The 19,847-nt window shown below is 38.6% G+C and overlaps 1 protein-coding gene across 2 annotated transcripts in view; it reads left to right on the forward strand.

Moving 5' to 3' along the window:
• Window positions 1–19,847, forward strand: part of clec16a (C-type lectin domain containing 16A) — a 139,277-nt gene that overhangs the window by 93,351 nt on the left and 26,079 nt on the right. For both annotated transcript variants that reach the window (XM_061905873.1, XM_061905874.1), the window contains exons 13-18: window positions 2,226–2,345; window positions 2,422–2,531; window positions 7,598–7,642; window positions 15,378–15,428; window positions 15,506–15,634; window positions 17,399–17,519. In XM_061905873.1, coding sequence (XP_061761857.1) covers window positions 2,226–2,345; window positions 2,422–2,531; window positions 7,598–7,642; window positions 15,378–15,428; window positions 15,506–15,634; window positions 17,399–17,519 — 576 coding nt within the window. The remainder of the gene's footprint in view (window positions 1–2,225; window positions 2,346–2,421; window positions 2,532–7,597; window positions 7,643–15,377; window positions 15,429–15,505; window positions 15,635–17,398; window positions 17,520–19,847) is intronic.

Raw genomic sequence — 19,847 nt, forward strand, 5'->3', positions numbered from 1 at the left:
TGGATATTAAAGTCCCCCATTATGATTATATTATCGGCGTGTGTCACTAGATCAGCAACGAACTCTGAGAATTCATTGATAAAGTCCGAACAGGGCCCTGGGGGGCGGTAGATAACAGCCAGGTGTAGAGGCAGCGGTGTGACAGACCTCATAGTAAGCACCTCAAACGATTTATATTTATTATTTATGTTAGGACTAAGGTTAAAGTTTTCGTTGTATATTAGTGCGACCCCCCCACCCCTTTTAAGCGGACGGGCAATATGCGCATGTGTAAAGTTAGGAGGACATGCCTCATTTAGCGCAAAAAAGTCGTTTGGTTTAAGCCAGGTTTCACTGAGACCGATGACGTTAAGATTGTTGTCTCTGATGATATCATTAACTAACAACGTTTTGGGAGACAATGATCTTATGTTTAAAAAACCTATATTATAGGTAGTGGGCTGTTTTAGGGAATTTTTTATCAAATTATCCGTAGTAGCAATATTAATAATGTTGTGTTTATTATGCCCAGTGCATTTAGTATAGTTACGACCATATCTAGGAATTGATACGACGGGAATGTTCCGATTGTTTGATTGTTGCTTTGATAAACTGCACGCATCATGGTTAGCCTCCTCAGTAACGGGGATTTTCCGATTGTTTGTTTGTTGCTTTGATAAACTGCACGCATCATAGTTAGCCACCTCAGTAAAACACATGTCCAACTCTGAAACACTCAAAGCAGAAAAAACTTGTTCTAATTTAACTGACTCCTTACCCAGACCAGTAGTCTCGCATCCTTTATTTAAATCCGTCTTCAGGGTGGAGGAAAGTGGTGTTCTGTGGGGATTAGCCTTCTGCTTTGTTTTTAGCCCCGCTCGACATCCGCGTTTCCGATCACACCGCTGGCGTCTGCTCCGTAGACGGCCCCCGCTGCTACTAGACTCCGCTGCTTCACAAGCCGCTGGATGTAGCCGCCGACGTATCCCCATGCTAGTTAGCATGTTTAGCACGCCCGCGTCTATCAGTCCAAAACGGCCCGATATGTCCATATCCAGAAGTGTCTGGCGGTCGTACGTGATCACGGAGTGACCACGATGCGAGCCAGCCATGAAGTCTGCAGAACTACTATGCGAGCATACATATCCTGTACAGTATTGTAAATGAAAAAAACACATAATAAATGGAAAAAAAACGTGTAAACGAAAAAAACTTAATAAATAAAAAACGTGTAAACGAAAAAACATAATCAATTTAAAAAACCCGTAATTGAAAAAACTATAAATAAAAAAACATGTAAACAAAAAACATTATAAATAAAAAACAACCTGTAAACGAAAAAATGTTGAAACGGAAAAAAATCCCTAATAAAAAACATGTAAACAAAAAACATAATAAATAAAAAACGTGTAAAGTAATAAAACATAATAAATAAATAAAAAAAACTGTAAACAAAAAAACATAACAAATAAAAAAATGTTTAAACAAAAAACATAATATATATAAAATATAAACAAATAAAACATAATAAATAAAATAAAATGTATACATTTTTAAAAAAACGTGTAAACGAACAAAATAATTAAAAAAAAACGTGTATAGGAAAAAACCATAATAAATTTTAAAAAACGTGTAAATGGTTGATTGGCAACACTAAATTGGCCCTAGTGTGTGAATGTGAGTGTGAATGTTGTCTGTCTATCTGTGTTTGCCCTGCGATGAGGTGGCGACTTGTCCAGGGTGTACCCCGCCTTCCGCCCGATTGTAGCTGAGATAGGCGCCAGCGCCCCCCGCGACCCCGAAAGGGAATAAGCGGTAGAAAATGGATGGATGGATGAAATATCATGCACAGTAAATGAAAACAAAAATCTGTAAATGAAAAAACATAGTGTAAATTAAAAAATATATATGCTGAACGAAAACATAAAAAACGGGGGGGGAAAATTTCAACTTTGACTACACGGATTTCACATAAAGCAGGTATTTTTTGGAACGTTACCCCAGCGTTAATTGAGGGAACACTGTATTTATGTACAGTTATAGACAATAATCTTGACATAGTGAAGCCCCGATATTGGAAGCGCGATGTGGCGAGGGAGGACTGTATTGATCTAGTTACATAGGATACAATGTATGTTAGAAGACTGGACGTGACCTGAAGCTACATTTATATTTAGGTAAAGTTTTATTAGTTTTTGAACACAAAGCATACACCTGACCAAAATGTTTTACATCTCTTTCCTCAGGCATCAACGGTGATCTCCTGGAGAGGTTGCAGCTGCCAGTCCCCGACCAGGATAGAAGTTCCTACAGTTTGGTTCTTGCAGAGAGGCTGATCCGAGTCATGAGTCTGGCAGCACACCCAGGTCATTTGCAATCTCCAAAGTGTCCCTCCCAGAACTGTGCAAGTGTGGCTTATTGCTGTATTGGTCCTGTGTTCAGATGGTAGAGTGCGCCTTGCCACCCTGGAGCTCAGCTGCCTGCTACTGAAACAGTCCGTCTTGTCTGGAAGTCAGTGCATCATCAAAGACGTTCACCTGGCCTGCCTGGAGGTATGACTCACTCACTTCCAACAAACAAGGGGAAAAACCTGGAACTGAACCAGGACTCCCATCTGCCTGGACAATTAGGGATGGGTACCAAATTAAATGTTTTTATAGGTAAAACTTGATTTTGTCGGTAGTACTGACTACTTTAGGTTTCCCTTATGTTTGGTCCCAGGGACCTGGAAGGTTCTCATTATTAAATACATTTTTAAAAAAATTGTTTTCTAAGCTTAAATCTCCAGATCAACTTTGGATCGGTCTATATAAAGTTTTATTGATGTTTTTTTTACTCTTGTATGCCCATTTTGTATTTTTTTTTTCTTTCTGGAAAAATACGCAAAATATGCAATTAATTCCCATCAAAAAATGTCAAAGTAGATCATTTCAACTGAGGTATTTGAAAATAGGTCAGTAATACTTTACAACATTGATTTTGATCCATTATTATTTTTTGTGAAATGACAGGTTGTATGAAGAAAGATCCCACAAAAATTATCAGGGATCCAAAAAGGTCCCACTCAAAAAAGTGTTAAAAATAATAATATTTTTATTTTTTTACTTTCAATGCTTAAATCTGTCAATTACATGCACTTGTAAAGAACAAAATGTCATGGCTGTCTTGAGTTTCCAATCATTTCTACAACTCTTGTTTTTTGGGGGGTATAGTAATTGGAGCACATTGGTCACAAAAAACAATCATGAGGTTTGGTTGTTTTATGAATTTATTTTTGGGTCTACTGAAAATGTGACCAAATCTGCTGGGTATTGTGGCCAAACAGCTTAATTTTGTTTTCATCTGACCACATAACTTTTCCTCCAGAAGGTCTTATCTTTGTCCATGTGATGTCAGATGAAACAAAAATTGTGCTGTTTGGGCACAATACCCAGTAATATGTTTGGAAGACAAAAGGTAAGGCATGGGGGTGGTAGTTTTATGCTCTGGGCCTGTTTTGCTGTCAGTAGAACTGGTGGTTTACAGAGAGTAAATGGGACAATGTAAAAGGAGGATTACTTCCAAATTCTTTAGGGCAACCTAAAATCATCAGCCCGGAGGTTGGGTCCTGTGCGCAGTTGTGTGTTCCAACGGGACAATGTCCGCAAACACGCGTCAAAAAGAATGGCTAAATCAGGCTAGAATGAAGGTTTTAGAATAGCCTTCCCAAAGTCCTGACTTAAACATGTGGGCAATGCTGAAGAAACAAGTCCATGTCAGAAAACCAACAAATTTAGCTAAGCTGCACCAATTTTGTCAAGAGAGGTGGTCAAAAATTTAACCGAAAGCATGCCAGAAGCTTGTGGATGGCTACCAAAAGCGCCTTATTGCAGTGAAACTTGCCAAGGGACATGTGACGAAATATAACATTGCTGTATGTATACTTTTGACCCAGCAGATTTGGTCACATTTTCAGTAGACCCATAATAAATTCATAAAAGAACCAAACTTCTTGAATGTTTTTGTGACCAACAAGTATGTGCTTGAGTCACTCTATCACAAACAAATAAGAGTTGCAGAAATTATTGGAAACTCAAGACAGCCATGACCTTATATTCTTTACAAGTGTATGTAAAGTTTTGACCACAACTGTATATATACACATATATATGTATGCGTATGTATATATACGAATATATATATAAATATATATATAAATAGTTACACATATATATATATATATATATATATATATATATATGTATATATATATATATATGTATATATATATATGTATATATATATATGTATATATATATACATGCGTGTATATATATATATATATACATGTACATTTATACATATGTATGTATGTATATATATATAAATAAATAATTAAATTATATATATATATATATATATATATATATATATATATATATATATATATATATTTATTTTTTTAAATTTGGTAAAAGTTAAGTTGGTGATAAGTTGATGATGCAACAGTGATGCAAGTGTATGTAAATATATATATATATATATATACAAACCCTGTTTCCATATGAGTTGGGAAATTGTGTTAGATGTAAAGATAAACGGAATACAATTATTTGCAAATCCTTTTAAACCCATATTCAGTTGAATATGCTACAAAGACAACATATTTGATGTTCAAACTGATAAACATTTTTTTTTTTGCAAATAATCATTAACTTTAGAATTTGATGCCAGCAACACGTGACAAAGAAGTTGGGAAAGATGGCAATAAATACTGATAAAGTTGAGGAATGCTCACCAAACACTTACTTGGAACATCCCACAGGTGTGCAGGCTAATTGGGAACATGTGGATGCCATGATTGGGTATAAAAACATCTTCCATGAAATGCTAAGTAATTCACAAACAAGGATGGGGTGAGGGTCACCACTTTGTAAGCAAATTGTCGAACAGTTTTAGAACAACATTTCCCAACGAGCTATTGCAAGGAATTTAGGGATTTTACCATCTACGGTCGGTTAAACTTGGTATACCGTAATTAACTTGGTGATAAGTTGATGATGCAACAAAATTAAGTAACATTTTTCAAAAAAAATGTGCAAAAATGAAACAAGACAGCAAATTAAGTACACTACACTTAAATAAAATATATAAAAGTTAAAAAATTGTACTTTGATGCATTGATTTTCCAACCAATGCTTAGTAGTTTTGAGAATTCTGTGTTTTTTAATTTGGTAAAGTTTGGTATAATTAAGTTGGTGATAAGTTTAAGATGCAACAAAATTAGGTTTAATAAACATGAAAAAATGTAGGAAGTTAATTACAACGCACCTAATAAAATTGATTTTAAAGGTCGGCATAAAATGGTATATTTAACTTGGTGATAAGTTAAAGATGCAACAAAATTAAGTAAAATGTTCCCCAAAAAATGTGCAAAAATGAAAGAAGACAACAAAATAAGCACACCACATTTAAATACAATATATATATATAAGAGAACAATTTTACTTTGATCCAACTTCTTGAAAAATTTTGCAACATTTTCCAATCAATTTGCAGAAGTTTTGTGAACTTATGTTTGTTAAAACTATTACATTGGTAATAAACAGTATGATGTAGAATCTTCAGAAAATGGTCCTTTTTGCAAAGCAACACACACATGTGCACACACACACACACACACAAACACAGTACTTGTGACATTTCATGTCCCAGATAAAGAATGTCATGGATCAAACTTCATGTTCCCAAGACTGTCCAGCAACGATGACCAAGATGCATGCTGGTTATCGTTCCCCAGCGTCGAATCCTAGAAGAAGAACATTCCTTATCAATCGCCTCTTCTAAAGTTCTGAAGGACAGAAAATAAAAACAAATATTATGAAGAACAAAAAAGGTGGAGTGTCTGGTCCAAGGACAGAGGGCGGAAGCTGGAATGGTACCAGAACCCTTCACTCCTGAGTCAGTAATGAAGATAGTCGCCCCACCTTCTTTCTTTTCTCTGCTCGGGTTAACAGGAATCAGGTGCAGCCCTGTTGCCGCCATATTTTTAATTGGTTAATGAATAGCCAATTTCACTCATTTATGCTCAACCGCCTGTCGTTAGCAATCTTTTGGTTTCACAATTGTTTTCAGCAATAAAAACATAATCCAACTGTCAAATCTCAACAGATCAGAGTTGTGCTTTTGCAATAGAGATGGATTAAGGGCTGCTTCTTTCACAGTTCATTTCAAACAGCCGTTCAAAAGACTGGCTATTTATTTTAATCATTATGTGTGTGTGTGTGTGTGTGTGTATATATGTGTATATATATATATATATATATATATATATATATATATATAAAATAAAAATAAAAAATAATAATTAAGTTTTATATATATATATTTATTTATTTTTTTATAATATATATATATAATATAATTAAAATTTGTATTTATAAATTTTTTTTCAAGGTAAAAATCAATGCTATTAGTTATAAAATCATTTAAGAATATTATAATGAAATGTGTGTGTGAATGTGAGTGTAAATGTTGTCTGTCTATCTGTGTTGGCCCTGCGATAAGGTGGCGACTTGTGTAGCCCGAATGCAGCTGAGATAGGCTCCAGCGACCCCCTGCGATCCCAAAAGGGACAAGCGGTAGAAAATGGACGTATAATGAAATGTACACAAATATTACTCTGTTTTTGAAATTTACTTTGAAGTATTAGTTATAACTTGATATTTGTTGTGTTTTTGTTCTAAACATTCCATAAGGCAGTGCCATGTTTTCCAGCTTATAATTTTCCCACCTCACCGAGGAAGAATGTCTAGCGTTTTAACAATATAGAAGCGAATACACAATAAGTCAGAATAAAACACCTTAGTGGATATAAAAAGTATAAATAAAACAATAAAAAATAGGACAGAAATTAACAATAGAAAAAAGTGATTTGTGTTTACCTGACACATGAAACGTGACATATTACTGGTGTGCACTATCTACTTTAGCCGCCAGATGGCAGTAGAGTATTAAATATCGTGAAATGTGTTTTGTGGGAATTCCAACTTAGACCACAGTTTCAGTTGCTATGTAGAGTGGCGCTTTCCATCATTTTCAGCAGACTCAATGGCAAAATGATATACCCTTTGTGAATCCTAAAAGAAAACATAAAATAAAATAAAAAATATATATATTTTCGGAAAAAATAAGTTTATCCAAATGCTGCAAAATGTCCTTTTGACTCTGACTTTTTCTAGTCAGTTGCCAGCCGGTGCAAAAAAAAATATAGAACGGCTCACGACTGGGAATTGGTTCTCCTCTTTCACTTTAAAGAGCCGTTCAAAAGACCCACTTCTTTCGCTAACGTTACATCTTGGTTTTGCGTTATTTATTCCATGGAGGGCGTTTATTGGCGCCTGACAGTTGACTAACAATTGTACGCCCTACGCCTCCGAGTGCCCTTTGTGTTGTACGGGACGTGTTTGAACACGACTCACTCCAGTTCTTATTCAACGTGTGTCGCATGTGGTCCGCCTGAGAAGGGCGTAGCAGCACAACAAAATCCTTTTTATAAGCCCTAGAATTTACAAGATTAAAAGTGGGTGGGTCCTGACAAACGCCTGTTTTTCTTTGAACCAGATTTTCTCTTTCACAGGGAGCGAGAGAAGAAAGTCTGCACCTGCTTCGTCGATTCTACAAGGTACATACATAAATGGATTCAAAAACCCAAAACCAGTGAAGTTGGCACGTTGTGTAAATGGTAAATAAAATCAGAATACAATGATTTGCAAATCCTTTTCAACTTATATTCAATTGAATAGACTGCAAAGACAAGATATTTGATGTTCCAACTGAGAAACTTGTTTTTTTTTTTGCAAATAATTATTAACTTAGAATTTAATGGCTGTAACAAATTGCAAAAAAGTTTTCACGGGGGCATTTTTACCGCTGTGTCACGTGGCCTTTCCTTTAAACAACACTCAGTTAACGTTTGGGACCAATTTTTGAAGCTTTTCAGGTGGAATTCTTTCCCATTCTTGCTTGATGTACAGCTTCAGTTGTTCAACAGTCCTGGGTCTCCTTTGTGGTATTTTAGGCTTCATTATGCGCCACACATTTTCAATGGGAGGCAGTTCTGGACTACAGGCAGGCCAGTCTAGTACCCGCACTCTTTTATAATGAAGCCACGCTGTTATAACACGTGGCTTAGCAATGTCTTGCTGAAATAAGCAGGAAAGTCCATGATAAAGTTGCTTGGATGGCAACATATGTTGCTCCAAAACCTGTATGTACCTTTCAGCATTAATGGCCCCCTCACAAATGTGTAAGTTACCTATGCCTTGGGCACTAATACACCCCCATACCATCACAGATGCTGTTTTTTCACCTTTGTACCTATAACAGTCCGGATGGTTCTTTTCCTCTTTGGCCCGGAGGACACGATGTCCACAGTTTCCAAAAACAAATTGAGACTTTGACTCGTCAAACCACAGAACACAAAGCGGAGTTTCTGGGTGTTATTGATAAATAGCTTTTGCTTTGCATAGTAGAGTTTTAACTTGCAGTTACAGATGTAGCGAGCAACTGTAGTTACTAACAGTGGTTTTCTGAAGTGTTCCTGAGCCTGTGTGGTGATATCTTTGACACACTAATGTTGCTTTTAGATGCAGTACCGCCTGAGGGATCGAAGGTCTTGGCTTGGCCGATTACCTGTGGGATGTTCGAAATAAGTGTTTGATGAGCATTCCTCAACTTCCTCAGTCTTTTTTGCCACTTGTGCCAGCTTTTTTTTTAATGCCAAATGAGCTAATATTTGCAAAAATAACAGTTTTCCAGTTCAAACAGTAAGTGTTTTGTCTTTGCTGTGTATTAAATTAAATATAGGTTAAAAAGGATATGCAAATCATTGTATTCTGTTCTTATTTACTATTTGCACAACTTGCCAATTTCACTGGTTTGGAGGTTTGTACGTATTCTGTAATAGTAGATGTTCACAAAGCATTTAAAGAAAGCTTGCAAGTTTGAATATCAGATGAATAATGTTTATTAGTGTGGATTTCAGTCTCTTTAAAGCAGGCGTCGGCAACCCGCGGCTTCTGAGCCGCATGCGGCTCTTTGATCACTCTGGTGTGGTTCAGCTGTTAATTTGCAGACCTTCCCGAATTTACCGGGAGATTTCTGACCTCAGCGCCTTTCCCCAATATGGTCTGAGGTATGCATACTCCGATTTTCACTCGGACAGCAACATTGAGGGCGGGCCATGAAGGCAATATTCATAACTTCTACTTATACATGTAGTTGTGCGGGCCGGTAACATATTGTGTGAAACCTCTATTACAATCCTAAAGCGATTGCAAGGCATACTTGTTCAACAGCCATACAGGTTACACTGAGGTTTGTGATATAAAAAACTTTAACACTCTTACTAATATGGGCCACACTATGAACCCACACCAAACAAGAATGACAAACACATTTTGGGAAAACATCCGCACTGTAACACAACATAAACACAACATAACAAATACCCAGAATCCCATGCAACCCTGACAGTCCAGGCTATATTATACACCCCGCTAGTACCAAACCCCGCCCCCCCCCCCAACCCTGCCCACCTCAACCGACGCAGGGGGGGTGGGGCGGTCAGGGTGCTAGCGGGGTGTATAATGTAGCCTGGAAGAGTTAGGGTTGGATTGGATTTTGGGTATTTGTTATGTTGTGTTTATGTTGTGTTACAGTGCGGATGTTTTCCCAAAATGTGATTGTCATTCTTGTTTATTGTGGGTTCTCAGTGGGGCAAAAAAGGATTTAGTCAGCCACCGATTGTGCAAGTTCTCCCACTTAAAATGATGACAGAGGTCTGTAATTTTCATCATAGGTACACTTCAACTGTGAGAGAATGTGAAAAAAAAATCCAGGAATTTACACTGTAGGAATTTAAAATAATTTATTTGTAAATTATGGTGGAAAATAAGTATTTGGTCAATAACAAAAATTCAAGTCAATACTTTGTAATATAACCTTTTTTGGCAATAACAGAGGTCAAACTATTACTGTAGGTCTTTACCAGGTTTGCACACACAGTAGCTGGTATTTTGGCCCATTCCTCTATGCAGATCTTCTTGAGAGCAGTGATGTTTTGGGGCTGTCGCCGAGCAACACAGACTTTCAACTCCCTACACAGATTTTCTTTGGGGTTGAGGTCTGGAGACTGGCGAGGCCACTCCAGGACTTTCAAATGCTTCTTACGGAGCCACTCCTTCGTTGCCCGGGCGGTGTGTTTGGGATCATTGTCATTCTGGAAGACCAAGCCACGTTTCATCTTCAAAGCTCTCACTGATGGAAGGAGGCTTTGGCTCAAAATCTCACGATACATGGCCCAATTCATTATTTCCTTAACACGAATCAGTCGTCTTGTCCCCTTAGCAGAAAAACAGCCCCAAAGCATGATGTTTCCACCCCTATGCTTCACAGTAGGTATGGTGTTCTTGGGATACAACTCAGTATTCTTCCTCCTCCAAACAAGACGAGTAGAGTTTATACCAAAAAATTCTATTTTCGTTTCATCTGACCACAAGGCCTTTTCCCAGTCCTCTGCTGTATCATCCTTGAGCTCTCTGGCAAACTTCAGACAGGCCTGGACATGCAGTGGCTTAAGCAGGGGGACACGTCTGGCACTGCAGAATTTGATTCCCTGTCGGCGTAGTGTGTTACTGATGGTAACGTTTGTTACTTTGGTCCCAGCTCTCTGCAGGTCATTCACCAGGTCCCCCCGTGTGGTTCTGGGATTTTTGCTCACCGTTCTCATGATCATTTTGACCCCACGGGATGAGATCTTGCGTGGAGCCCCAGATCGAGGGAGATTATCAGTGGTCTTGTATGTCTTTCATTTTCTGATAATTGCTCCCACAGTTGATTTTTTTCACACCAAGCTGCTTGCCTTTTGTAGATTCACTCTTCCCAGTCTGGTGCAGGTCTACAATTATTTTCCTGGTGTCCTTCGAGAGCTCCTTTGTCTTGGCCATAGTGGAGTTTGGAGTCTGACTGTTTGAGGCTGTGGACAGGTGTCTTTTATACAGATAACAAGTTCAAACAGGTTCCATTAATACAGGTAACGAGTGGAGGACAGAAGAGCTTCTTAAAGAAGAAGTTACTGGTCTGTGAGAGCCATAGATCTAGATAGATAGATAGATAGTACTTTATTGATTCCTTCAGGAGAGTTCCTTCAGGAAAATTAAAATTCCAGCAGCAGTGTACAGAGTTGAGATCAATTTAAAGAAAAAAGTAAATAATGGGGGTTTAAATGGAAACAAAATAGAGAAATATTACAAAAAGAATAAAAACAATGGGAATAACAATATAACAGTAAAATAAGAATATAACAAGACAAAGTAGGCAGTAGTGACCATGTTATGAAAACGTATTGCACTGTTAATGTTTTGCATCCCCTGTCATCCTAATACCCCCCGTCCCCCGTCCCAGAGAGGAGTTGTACAGTCTAATGGCATGTGGGACAAAGGAGTTCTTGAGTCTATTAGTCCTGCACTTAGGATGAAGCAGTCTAGCACTGAACAGGCTCCTCTGGCTACTGATAACACTATGCAGAGGGTGACTGGCATCATCCAGGATGCTCACTAGTTTGTCAACAGTCCTCTTCTCTGCCACCGTCACCAGTGAGTCCAGTTTCATTCCGATTGTAGAACCGGCCCGCCTGATCAGTTTCTCAAGTGTGGAGCTGTCCTTCTTAGATGTACTGCCCCCCCAGCACACTACCATGTAGAACAGCACACTGGCAACCACAGACTGGTAGCACATCCACAGGAGTTTTCTACAAATGTTGAAGGAGTGCAGTCTCCTGAGGAAGTACAGCCTGCTCTGTCCTTTCTTGTACTGGTGGTCCGTGTTAACAGTCCAGTCCAGCTTATTGTCCACCCAAACCCCGAGGTACTTGAATGAGTCCACGGTCTGTACCTCAACTCCCTCGATCACAATAGGTTGTGACCGTGGACTCGACCTCCCAAAGTCAATGACCAGCTCCTTGGTCTTTGACGGATTGAGCTGCAAGACGTTCGTGTGGCACCAGACAACAAAGTCCCTCACCAGGTTCCGAAACTCCTCCTCTCTGCCGTCCCTGATGCACCCGACGATGGCTGTGTCATCCGCGTACTTCTGGATGTGACACAGCTCTGAGTTGTAGCAGAAGTCAGCGGTGTACAGGGTGAAGAGAAGAGGGGCCAGCACCGTTCCCTGCGGTGCTCCGGTGCTGCTGATCACAGTGTCAGACGTGATGTCCTTCAGTCTGACGTACTGTGGCCTGTCGGTGAGGTAGTTCGAAATCCAGGCAACCAGGCAGGGGTCCACTTGCATTTTGTAGAGCTTGTCCTGAAGGAGGCGGGGCTGGATGGTATTAAAGGCACTCGAGAAGTCCAGGAACAGGATCCTCACAGTGCCATTTCCCTTATCCAGGTGTGAGTGGGCTCGATGCAGCAGGTAAAGGATAGCATCCTCCACACCAACGCCTTCCTGGTACGCAAACTGCAGGCTGTCCTGGGCATGTTGCACCTGTGGTCTGAGGAGGCTGAGAAATAGCCGCTCCAATGTCTTCATTAGATCTTCCTTGTTTGACGTGACCAAATGCTTATTTTCCAACATAATTTACAAATAAAGTATTTAAAATTCCAACAATGTGAATTCCTGGATTTTTTTCACAAGATGATGAAAATTACAGACATCTGTCATCATTTTAAGTGGGAGAACTTGCACAATCGGTGGCTGATTAAATACTTTTTTGCCCCACTGTATTTGTAACAGTGTTAAAGTTGTTTAAACTGGCACCCTCAGTGTGACCTGTATGGCTGTTGAACAAGAATGCCTTGCAATCGCATATGTGCGTCTGCAGAAGCCACATACAACACGTGACCTGACTGGTAAGCTGTTTGAACTAGTTGTTGAAGGCAATAAAAACAGTGCCATCGTAGCACGCCCTTATTTTTGTTGATTGGGTATTACTCAGCAGACGTCTGAGGAAATAGTCACTCTGTAACCCGCGCGTCTCCTGGACAAATTGGGAGAAATTGTATGCGTGAAGCTAATAAGGGATATTCGTATAAAACTCACTGGCCGCACTAACTTCAAATTTTCATATTTAATTGCGGGCCGCGTGTCTGAGACCCCTGGTTTATACAGTACATAGCACAAAGCAAAAAAAACCTCTGTAAACAGTGTTATTTCATTATAAATTTCAAGAGTCTTGTGGCTCCCATTATTTTCTTTATTTTGTGAAACGGGTCGAAATGGCTATTTGAGTGGTAAAGGCTGCCGGCCCCTGCTTTAAAGTAAACAAAACCAAATCCACAAGCTCCTTGACTTATTTTCGCTTCTGGGCTTGCTTTCTGTTTCTCTTTGACATTAGTTGCAGTGTTAGTAACAGCAGTTGTTTTCGGCGTCATAAATCAACACTGTCTGAAGAAAAAAAAAGAATAATCTGTACTAAATTTAGAAACTTTTAGGGTTTCTCTTTCTTTTTCCTCAAACACCGACTATACAAAAATGTTTGAAATGATTATTAAACGCATATAAATCCAAATCTTTAAAGAGGTAGGGAAAGCTGTAATAAATCCAGATCAAAGAACACTTATCTTAGCAGTAATTTAGTTGTCTATCTTGCAGGTTTGGTTTTATTAAGGTGATATATTAACATATGCGCAAAATAAGGATAAAAAATATTGATCATGTTCAACTTTAAGAGTAGATTTATTTGTTTTCTTTAACTCTGGCCTGTTAAAAAAATACATCTGCATAAAAACAAAGAGCAATGGAAAAATAAGTACACAATTGATATTTTAAACTGCAGGTGTCAAATTCAAGGCCCTATCTGGCCCACCACATAATTTTATTGGCCTAGAATAATGTATATATATATATATAAGCCGCACCAGACTAGAAGTCGCAGATATATACTGGTTTTGGTGAATTTACAAAAGTGAATCAATACAAAAAAAATAATACTAACACAGACATACTAACACAGACACTTGTAAACGTTTTAGCATATTCGCTAATGCTTGCGACGTTAGCCTGATTACATTATGATAGCACCTACAAATATGCATGAAAACTCGCCTACAGACATCACACATGGGACACTTTAGTAAGTAAGAATTGTTTTAGTTACACTGTAAAACTTAAAATCGTTGCTCGGAGGGATAATGAAGAATTGATACAAGTAGAAACGCTATGGACGAACGGTAGACGAAACACAACTTATACTTCCGGTTCAAGGCACGAAAGAGGAAGTCCATTCTCAACCAGCAACACTTGCAGTGTGTAAACCTGTTCATAAAATGGCGCCATAGCACAATCAATGACACACCTTTTCAGTGTCTCAGCCAGTGTTATGTCAAAGTTATATGTGGAATACAAAATATTATGGTTGTTCGCGAAGAAAAAAGTCATAAATTAGCCGCATCGTTTTTATAAGTTTTAGGGTTCAAAGCGAAAGAAAAAAGTAGCGGCTTATAATCCGGAAAATACGGAAACTACTTAAGCAAATTGTACACTGTAAAATCTTTTTTTAAGGTAAAAACTGGTAGCTCAGTCTCAAAACAGATTTGGTACCTTTTTGCCATTTATATTTATAAAAAACACCAAAATTGTGTTCTTTTACTGTAAAATTCCCAGATTTTGTATACAGTGTACGTAATGAATACATGTTTACTACTAAATAATTGCAGCCCTAACTGTCATGTGGCCCTCAGTGAAAACGAGTGTGACACCTGTTTAGATGCACTGTTGTGACGAAACGAGAGCTGAGCCAGAAGGCAAAGCTCTCGGTCATTCCTACTCTCACCTATGGTCATGAAGTGTGGGTCATGACCGAAAGAAAAAGATTGCGGATACAAGCGGCCAAAATGAGTTTCCTCATAAGGGTGGCTGGTATCTCCCTTAGAGATAAGGTGAGAAGTTCAGTCACCCAAGAGAGACTCTGAGTAGAGCTGCTGCTCCTTCGCTTGGAAAGGAACCATCTTAGGAGTTTTGGGCATCTCGTGCGAATGCCTTACGAGCGTCTCCCTCGGGGGATCTTCGTTGCACGTCCAACTGGGAGGAGACCTCGCGGCAGGCCAAGGACCAGATGGGGGATTACATCTCCTCTCTGGCCTGGGAACGCTTCGGGATCCCCCAGGAGGAAGTTGCTAATGTTGCTCTGGAGAGGGAAGTCTGGGGGTCTCTGCTACAGCTGTTGTCCCCGCGACCCGATTCCGGATAAACACTTGAAGATGGATGATATCAAAAACCAGACACAAACCTAAAGTATTGCTCTATGCAGTAAATGACCACACAGGGAAAAGGAGTATCAATATCACATTTTCCAAGAATGTCCACTAGCCTTAAAACAATCCAGTAACATTCTCTCCATGCATCTCTTTGTCCTGCAGGGTGAGGAGATCTTTCTCGACATGTTTGAAGATGAATACAGGAGCATGACTGTAAGTTGGCCTTTTCCTTCAAAGACAAAAGGATGTTTGAAACTCTTCCAGGTGTTAAACAGTGCTGATCGTTTCAGAGTAAACCGCTGAACGTTGAGTATTTGATGATGGACGCCTCCATACTGCTGCCACCCACCGGCACGCCTCTGACAGGCATCGACTTTGTCAAGCGGCTGCCTTGTGGAGATGTGGAGAAGACACGCAGGGTACGTGCTACAGGAGAGATGGATCCATACAGGCCGAGGACGATGTTAAGCGATATTTGGAGTAAAAGTTACTTCAAAATGAATATTATATGTCAGTAAAAAGCTGGGCAAGGCTTTAAGTTGTGTTTTAACATTGTTTCTTAGGAAATGTGGGACCATAATGTTTGATGTTGTGTTGAATTTTAGCAGCAAGACTTAATAACTACACAGTGATGTTTTGGTGAGTTTACTGAGGAATTTGTGAAACTGAAACAACACAAAAATAATGCGATTGTAAGTTAATAATTTTAACACTGACACTCACAAACGTGTTAGCACATTAATTAACACTAACAACGCTCGCTTGATTACATTACGGTAGTGCGTACAAATACACACGAAAACACTCCTACAGACATCACACATGGGTCGTTTTAGTAAGTAAGAATTGTTGTAGTTATATTGTAAAACTTACAAACATTGCTTGGAGTGACAAATGAAGAATCCATATGAGTAGAAACGCTATGGACGGTTTTACTTCCGGTATAAGGCATTAAAATATGAAGTGCATTGTCGGCCCACAACACCTGCAGTGAGCAAAGGGATCCAAAAGATGGCGCCATAGCACCAACAATAACACACCTTTTCAGTGTCTCTGCTTGTGTTTGATGAAAACCATTGACCACAAAACATCATTGCCGTAGAAGAAAAACCCTTTAATTAGCCGCACCATTTTATAAGCCGCAAGGTTCAAAGCGTAGGAAAAAGCATTGGCTTACAGTCCGGAATTTACACTATACTTGAGACATTTTTCAAGCTGGCTGACGTCATTTCTTCCTGCATGTTAAGGAAATTATGAGAATATATGAGTTTCTACCTAATCTTTTGTAATTATATAACAATCACCTATTCGTCAAGATCTTTACACGTTTGGATTTTTCGAGCGATATCTTTTTCTGTTATTTTTACGTCCATCCATCTCTGTTGCGTTATTTGACTGAATCACGGAATTTCAATGGCTTGTCGATGGAAAACAAGCCAAACAGACCAGAAAAGAAATTCAAATACAGGATTTCCTTGCAAAAATTAGCATATTTGGGGATAATTATTTTTATTAAGTGTAATTTATATTTTTAAATTAATAAAATAAATTGAAAATTGAGCTCCGGCGGAAAGGGATGTTTTTTCATGCAGGCCAAGCAGGCTGGTGCTTTAACACTTAACCAATTGTTGATTTTTGAATACTAAATATTGGTGTCATATGCTTATATTCTGAATCTGCTGACGTAGAGCTATTTTAGTTGATGAAATTATCAAGAAAAAGGCCAATACCGATATACAGTACAGGCCAAAGGTTTGGACACACCTTCTCATTTCAATGCGTTTTCTTTATTTTCATGACTATTTACATTGTAGATTGTCACTGAAGACATCAAACCTATGACACACGTGAGGTGAAAATCATTTCAGGTGACTCCCTCTTGAAGCTTATTGAGAGAATGCCAAGAGTGTGCAAAGTGGTAATCAAATCAAAGGGTGGCTATTTTGAAGAACTAGAATATAAAACATGTTTTCAGTTATTTCACCTTTTTTGTTAGAACCATAACTCCACATGTCTTCATTCAAAGTTTTGATGCCTTCAGTGACAATCTACAATGTTAATAGTCATGTAAATACGTTGAATGAAAAGGTGTGTCCAAACTTTTGGCCTGTACTGTACGTCCAAATACCGGCTGTCTAATGTACAGTGTGTCGACTTCAATGGTGCTTGTTTGTCCCCTACAGGCCATACGAGTGTTTTTCATGCTGCGGTCGCTGTCACTGCAGCTCCGAGGAGAACCGGAGACACAGCTGCCTCTGACTAGACCTGAAGACCTGATCAAGACCGATGACGTCTTAGATCTCAGTAAGACGGCACACTCACAGCACTGTTGCACAACATCACCTGACCTTTTTCAACGCCGTCATCTTTTATTTGCAAAGACAGAACTCTGACACATTTGCCGTGAAACCACAAATGTTGCTGAATCAGCTATTATTATTTGTTGTCAGGTCAACATAGACGCAATATATTAAATGGCATCCACATCTTAAAAATACAGAAATAAATCAGCCCCTTGTTATTTGTTGTCAGGTCAACATTGACCCGGTATATTAAATGGCGTCTACCTCTAAAAATAGCAAGGTGGGACATGTTTGAACTGCAGTAACCCCTCACAAATGCTGTATTTCTGTGCAACTTGCTTGAAGAAAATTTAGCTATCATATAAATACAGTAGAACCTCCATTTACGAACTTAATTAGTTCTTGAACATGGTTTGTACTTTGAAGTGTTTGTATAGTGAACAATGGGTTGCAGAATCGGCAAAAGTCCATATTTTGTAGTATTTTTTAGGTTTTTACACATCAAACACAGTATAAATGTATATATATTAAGGTTGTATGGTATACCGGTACTGGTATAGTATTGTGGTACTAATGAATCAAAAACTGAAAAGTACCGGTTCCCCATTTAAAAAAAAAAAAGTTTTTATTAACGGCCATGGCGGCGCGTTGTCACGTCATGACATTACTAGTTTACGAGCAGAGGAGCATGTTCGGCAGTGCACAACCACAGAGTACGTACAAGCAGACCCCGTGCAGAAGAGGTGCTTTAAGACATGGCTAGCAAGCTAGCAGCTAACATCCTTTCGCAGTCAGCAGTGTTTTAGTTACTTCTAAATCACTAATCCTCGTCTCCATTGTGACAAATAAAGTAAGTTTTATTATCTAGTCGATATTACTCTGATCACATTGATTACATTCATAGTTTTATAAACTCAGGAAATACATGACAACTTTGAATATGACCAATGTAGGATCCTGTAACTACTTGGTAACGGATGGATCCCTAAATTTGTGGTATCATCCAAAACTAATGTAAAGTATCAAACAACAGAAGAATAAGTGATTATTACGTTTTAAAAGAAGATTAAATAGAAAATTTTCAAACAGAAAATGAGCAGATATTAACAGTAAATGAACAAGTAGATTAATAATCATTTATTATAGCCTGTCCTTTATTATATTGACAAAATAATAGAATGATAAATGACACACTATGTTACTGCATACGTGAGCCGACTAATTGGGAGCCTTTCTTTGTTTTCTTACTAGTAAAAGACAAGTTGTCTAGTGTGTTCACTATTTTATTTAAGGACATAATTACAATAAGAAACATATGTTTAATGTACCCTAAGATTTTTTTGTTAAAATAAAGCCAGCAATGCCATTTTTTGTGGTGCCCTTTATCCAGAAAAGTACCGAAAAGTATTAAAATACATTTTGGTACCAGTACTAAAAAATTGGTATCGGGACAAGCCTAATATATATAGTACTGTATATCCAAAAAACATAACAAGATCGAGATGGATCAACGTTCTCTTTTTTAACAAGCCAAAACAGCAATGACAAGCTGATCTGTGCTGTATGCGCTGCTCTTCAAATACGCACACACTGAAGTCCCTTTGGTGCCCTCACAAATGATCAGAATTTACAAAAATCCTTCACTTTAACAACCGTATCGCTACAACAATAAATATTTTGAAATGTCAAATCTACATCACAAGAGGGAGTCTTCTCCACCGCTGTGTAATAATTCTGCTTTGGAATTTTTTTCCAGAAAAGTCTTTTCTCATCACAATGAAAAACTTGCTGTGTTAGGAAACTCATTTTAGCTCAGGGGCCACATGCAGGAAAATCTATTCCCACGCGGGCCAGACTGGTAAAATGATAGTTAAAAAATAATGTCAACTTCAAAATAGTTTTCCTTGTCTTACTTTGGGCAACAGTAGAACAAGTGCATTCTGAATATGTACACAAATAATCTCCTTGGCAAAACACTTTAAAAATGGTGCAGTCTCCAAAACACCGTGAAGAACACAATGAACTTAGACTTTGTCTCAGTGTGTTTACAAACAGGCTTCACGGTGGCAGAGGGGTTAGTGCGTCTGCCTCACAATACGAAGGTCCTGCAGTCCTGGGTTCAAATCCAGGCTCGGGATCTTTCTGTGTGGAGTTTGCATGTTCTCCCCGTGAATGCGTGGGTTCCCTCCGGGTACTCCGGCTTCCTCCCACTTCCAAAGACATGCACCTGGGGATAGGTTGATTGGCAACACTAAATTGGCCCTAGTGTGTGAATGTGAGTGTGAATGTTGTCTGTCTATCTGTGTTGGCCCTGCGATGAGGTGGCGAC

Source organism: Nerophis ophidion, linkage group LG07 (assembly GCF_033978795.1).
Source record: "Nerophis ophidion isolate RoL-2023_Sa linkage group LG07, RoL_Noph_v1.0, whole genome shotgun sequence".
Lineage (NCBI taxonomy): Eukaryota > Metazoa > Chordata > Actinopteri > Syngnathiformes > Syngnathidae > Nerophis > Nerophis ophidion.